We start from the raw sequence: 5346 nt of genomic DNA on the forward strand, positions 1-5346 counted from the left end.
AAGAAAGAAAGAAAGAAAGAAAGAAAGGGAAAAGAAAAGAAACAACTTCAGTTCTAACACATAAGAAAGCACTGGTTTTAAAGAGTTAGCTCAAAAAAATCACTTAAAAAAACAATAAAAAAAAGCCACAAAGAAAACAACAATGATTACAATAAGCAGCATCAACAACAATCTTTGGGAGGATAGAAACCAATTTCCACAGTTGCTGCATTATGTTGTGTAAAGTGCTTAATTAAAAAAAAAAAAGACATGAAATAAAACAAGAAAGTATGTCCCACTGATGGGGGAAAACAACAAAAATTGTTCTCTATGAGTTGCAGATGTTGACTTTCTTTGTCAAATTCTTTAAAAACTTATTTAAAAAGCTAGGGGAAACCATATTTAATGATGATGTACCTAATGAGGAAGACCAATAAAGAGAAATTACTTTTTAAGGGACAGCTGAAAAGCCTAGAGTTGAAAAGCACAATAATTGAAATGAAAAGCTCATAGGAGAAGGTCAGTGGCAGATTAGAGCCAGCAGAGGCAAATGACTAATAAAATAGATTATACAGGAGGAGGAAACAGAGAAAAGGGACAGAGAACAATGACCAGTACCTCAGAGAACCGCGACACACTATCAGTCACAGAAGCACGCGTGTGGGATTGTTCAAAAGAACTTCCAATATTGCCCTTACTCCACTGAAAACAGTTTTGTGCAATTATCTGCTTCATTTTACTTGTGAGAGAGAATCTTTTTTTGTCTATGTCTTGTTCTCTGAGTAGCCACTTTGAAGACCATAAACGTATGCTAGCAGAGAGTACAAGAAGTCCTCAGGGGCTTCCTGCCAGCTGGGCGCAAGGCTAATTAGAACTCACTCTCCCACAATTCCACCCTGCTGTCTAGGACTGGTCTGGCTTGGACATTTGACTGAGCAAACAGACAAACACACGTAACAAAATCAGATCTCACCTTTAAAAAAAATGTGGTTCACCAGGACCATGGCTGTCAGAGGGTCCAGGTCTTGGATTAAGTTCACCACCTTTCCTCTTGTCTCTTTTTCCACATAACTGTTGATCCTCTGGGCAGTGAAGGCTTTGGAGAAATCTACAGAAAAGACCTTTGACCCGTACAGCCTCTTAGCTCTCTCTAGGAAACTTGCCTGCAGCTGCAGCCCTTTCTTGACAAAGAGGGCACTGCCCATCCTCAAGTCCCATTCTTCATTGGGGACATTTAGTGCGTGGACTAGGTGCTGGAAACCCTGATGGATGGCAGATTCTGGGGTAGCTGTGAGGTTGAAGCCCAGAGTCTTGAGAATCTGAACCTTGGTGGCTGAGCGGCCTCCCAGCGACAGCATGGCCAGGGAGGTGGAGATGCTCACCGGGGAGAAGAAGATGTTCCGACCCGGGCTCTGCAGAGCCAGTCTTCGGTACAGGCGGAAGGCAAAGTTGGTGCTGCCGGAAGACACCTGGGAGCCAGGGCTGCTCTTGGAACAGGAAGGCGGTGCAGACCCTCTGCTGGGAGCATGGGATGGGGGCTTGCAGTAGAGGGGAACCCAGAGGCCAACGAAAAGGAGCAGATGATAAAAGGAAGAGGCCATTTGGAACCAAAATAAGTCTGTAAGAAAGAAAACCATAGAGGAGAGGTCAGCTAAGGATCCAGGCAGGAGACCTTCCGCACTCTGCATATTACCAACTGACAGCTGTAAAGCAGAACCTCATTTGAACCCCTAGTAACCCCACAAAACAAGCATTGTCATTACTGTGTTGGTTGTACAGGCCCCTGGGAGGGTGTGACGTGTAGCTTACACCGGTCATGAGGGTGGCTTGTGTGCTGTCTGGAATTCAAAGTCAAGTCTCAGATCCCCAATTTCATGATCTTTGCTGGTGTTGCCTCCTAGGTTTGTTTTGTCAGAAGATAGCGAAAGTAGTTTGCCAATTCCCAGTCCTCGTACTGGAAGTGATCTCTCAGCCTCCAAGTAAACCTGACCCTTTTTGTGTAGATTGGGTCATCTCCTCTCCCTGATCGCCTGTCTAGGCCACAGGCATTTCTGGGTATGTTTGTGTGTGTTGCCAAGTGGGACACTACAGCAAGCAGCTGCCCTGGAATTGTGGCCCCAGGTGTCCCAAGTGCTGGTGGCCTTCTTCTCCCGAGATCCAGCTCCATCTACAACTATCTGGTCTCCCTCAAGCCTCATCCAGCAAGACTTGGGCACCAGGGGGATGTCAGAGTGTTAAACTAATTTAATTTGGCCTAGTGGCTTCTCCATATGCAGTGAATGATAATCCCACTTTGTAGGTAAGCAGACTGCAACCTACTGACATAGCAAGTAGCTGAGTCTCGGCCAATCACAAGCTGCCAACTGCCCAGGCCATATTCAAATGATATAGTTGCAAACTAAGCTGTGACCGATCTGGCTGTCTCTGTACGCTGCTTCTGTTTTCTGTATGTTACTTCCTTTTCTATATTAATTAAACTTGCCCACGTGATAGGTGAAATCCTTTGAACCACTCTTGTTCAGATTGCAGATCAATCCTATAATTGCAATTTAAACCAGCAAAGAACTGCAGAACTAGATGTGTTGGAATTTTTTTCTTTTAATAAGACTGAGGGCCTCATGGTAGTTAGAAGCTCCAGCAGGACACACTGGGGATTGCACCCCACTCTGATGTGCATGATGGATGACTTCCATTCCCTTTTTTATCTTTCTAGAAGCATAGAGAGTTGTGCAGGTGCTTGTGGTGAAGTCCACAAAGGGGGCAGCATGAAACCCAGTGTGCAGCAAGTGCTCAGTAAATTATTTCTGTTGTTGCTGCTATTACTGAGTTCAGTGAGGACTGCGTGAGACTTCCATGTGGGCAGGTTTGGAAGTCTCCCTGCTCACAGCACTCTACCTGTCCAGTTCCTGTACCACCCTTGCACTGTCAGGAAGATGTCAGGGCTTTACCACACCTGACTGTGTCTCGGGAACAGAAGTGGAAAACTGCCCACATTTAATACTCTCAGGGTACTGACTTCCTTCCCTCCCCGTCCACTGTCCACTGGCACGTCCATCTGCAGTCTGTACTTGGCTCTGAGAGCAGACAGCTTATGGCCCACCTGCCGCCAGAGTCCTCCCTGGCATCCCTCACACGCCACTGAGGGAGCCCTGCCTGGGACCCCTCCCCATCCAGTGTTCATAGACACGTCTCTCTTTCCCGTTCCTGGAAATGACATAGCTTTCACTTGCTCGAAAGGCACCCCCCCCTGCACTGCCTCTCCAGCCACGACTCCAGCCCTGTCTTCCTTCTCTTTCCCCTGCCCCTGAGAAGTGACTGTGCCTCTATGGGCAGGCAGATGGTCCCTGGCCACGTGTGCCTGTCTGTAGTCTGTGAGTGCTCAGGGTGTGCATTGCGGGCGTCCAGGGCTCTGGGTTGTCACATGTGCATGTGCAGGCCTTGACTAGGCCGAGTGAGTGGGGACAGAGCGGAGGGTCCTGGCCCCTGGGAGCTGCTAGAAAGATGGCCAGTTAGCAATGAAACCAGGCAGGAAGAGCGGGTGTGGTGAGAAGGTAGGGACGCAGGCCAGCTGTCCCGCAATCCGAAAGGCTACCAGAGGATATGGGCACCGAATGAGACTTGAGAGGTTGACAAGATGTCAAGCTTTGAGTCTGGAATGTTCCCCATGCCCTGAGCTAGTGATGCTGTTGGGAGGTGATGGAGGCTTCAGGAGAAGAGGCCAAGCTGAATGAGGAAGGCCACCAGGGGTATGGCTTTGAAGGACATTCTTATCCCTGGACGCTTCTGCCCCCTCTGCATCCCGGCTCCAGGAGGAGAGCAGGCCCCACTCTCCCATGCTCTCACTGTCATGATGGTCTACCCTCCTTCCCTCTATTTTTTTTTTTATCTTTTATTTATTTATTTGGTACAGGGTCTCACTATGTAGCTCAGACTCATAGTGATCCTCCTGTTTTCAGCCTCCCTAGAGCTGGGGTTACAGGTGTGTGCCACCACGCCCAGTTTCAGTGGCTGGTATGGCCCATCTGGGGTTCTGGAGCCTGCACAGCAAGTGGTACTGGGAATCTAACCCAGGTCCCTGCCCATGCCATGCAGGCGCTTGGACCACCGAGCTGTCTCCTCAGCCTCGCCTTCCCCCTAAAAGCCATGCAGCCAGGGGAGCACAGAATGGGGCCTCTGAAGCCATGAGCCAAATGGACCTTTTCTCTTTAAGTTGCTTTCCTCAGGCATTTTGTCACAGCAATGGAATGCTGACTTATACACAAGTGCATAAGTGAAGAGGGAAAGCCCAGAAGAGAGCTTTAGGCTGAGGAAGCTGCTGTGGTAAGGGCCAGTAGGGAGCCAGAGAGCAAGGCAGCTCCCAAGAACAGAACAGAGAAGTCTGTGTAAAGCAGGACACCAGCACCAGAGCGCTGGTCACAAGGTGGGGGTTGCTGAGAGGAAGCAGGAGCCATACGCAGGGGGCCTGTGTGGAGCTGGCACAGAGCAGCACCTGGGTGGGGGGATGCTCCTCCGTCACAGCCACCAGAGAGTCCTTCATTGCTCTATACTCCTGCTTCCAGCCCCCACCTGCCCCAGCAGCCAAAAAACAAGGCAGGACACAACACATGCAGGAATGCAGGAGGGGCCACGACCAGAAGGTGGGATTGAGACCCCGAGTTCCTGCCTGTTGACCTGTGACTGATAGCGAGACTGGGGCTCAGGTCTGCATCCCACTTGGGGGGACTTCTGTGACCTCCAGGGCTCTGCAGGGCCTGTGGACCCGTGCTTAAGTGATAGCGCCTGACATCGGCACCCGTGAGAAGGCACATTCCCTGCCCACCTGCAGGGACATCCACGAGGAGGAATTTAAGAGTCACCCGCTAGGTTCGAGAACAAACCCAATAGGGCTGAAGAAAAGATCAGCACTGCCGAAAACAAGTGAGTAAGAACAGGTCGAGCTGAAGACAGTAGGCTGGTGTGAAAGAAAATAAAAGAACAGTGCCTGGGCCCATCTGTAATTGATTCCTGGAGAGCGGAGAAAAAACAACAGTGAGCAGGGAGGTGTGGACATGAAGAAATGGCGGCAGAGATTGCTTGCTGCAGGCTGTGGAACTACATCTAAAGAAAGAGACGTAGGGCACCCTCTCCGGGAGTCCTGGCAAAGGCTCCCTTGCTGGACTCTCAAAACCCAGCCTCCTGCCCCGCTTGGCCTCCCCCCCCTTCTGTACTGTGGCAGTCCCTGCCCTCTCCCCTGGCCCTGCTGTGGTCGGATGTGGGTGAGATCCACCCACAGAGGCGACCGCCACACTCTGACTTCTCTGGGTCAGCTTCTCCCGGCTGTTCCCTTCCCGTGGCCACGGCCTTTCCTCCACTGGCCTGCCTCTCACT

The 5346-nt window shown here is 50.4% G+C and overlaps 1 protein-coding gene across 3 annotated transcripts in view; it reads right to left on the bottom strand.

Annotated features, from left to right (window-relative positions):
- Serpina9 (serpin family A member 9) overlaps positions 1–1620 on the bottom strand; it is a 7307-nt gene extending 5687 nt beyond the window's left edge. The window contains exons 1-3 of one of the 3 annotated variants that reach the window (XM_023719697.1): positions 1362–1620; positions 1114–1116; positions 953–1061 (exon numbers count right to left, since the gene is read on the bottom strand). In XM_023719697.1, coding sequence (XP_023575465.1) covers positions 953–1061; positions 1114–1116; positions 1362–1616 — 367 coding nt within the window. In that variant the 5' untranslated portion in view covers positions 1617–1620. Of the gene's footprint in view, positions 1–952 lie in introns of all 3 variants that reach the window. The other 2 variants (XM_004635167.3, XM_023719696.1) reach the window with 2 other exon arrangements.
- Between the last annotated feature and the right edge of the window lie 3726 nt (positions 1621–5346).

This window comes from Octodon degus, unplaced genomic scaffold (genome assembly GCF_000260255.1).
Source record: "Octodon degus isolate 3935 unplaced genomic scaffold, OctDeg1.0 scaffold00070, whole genome shotgun sequence".
Taxonomy (NCBI): domain Eukaryota; kingdom Metazoa; phylum Chordata; class Mammalia; order Rodentia; family Octodontidae; genus Octodon; species Octodon degus.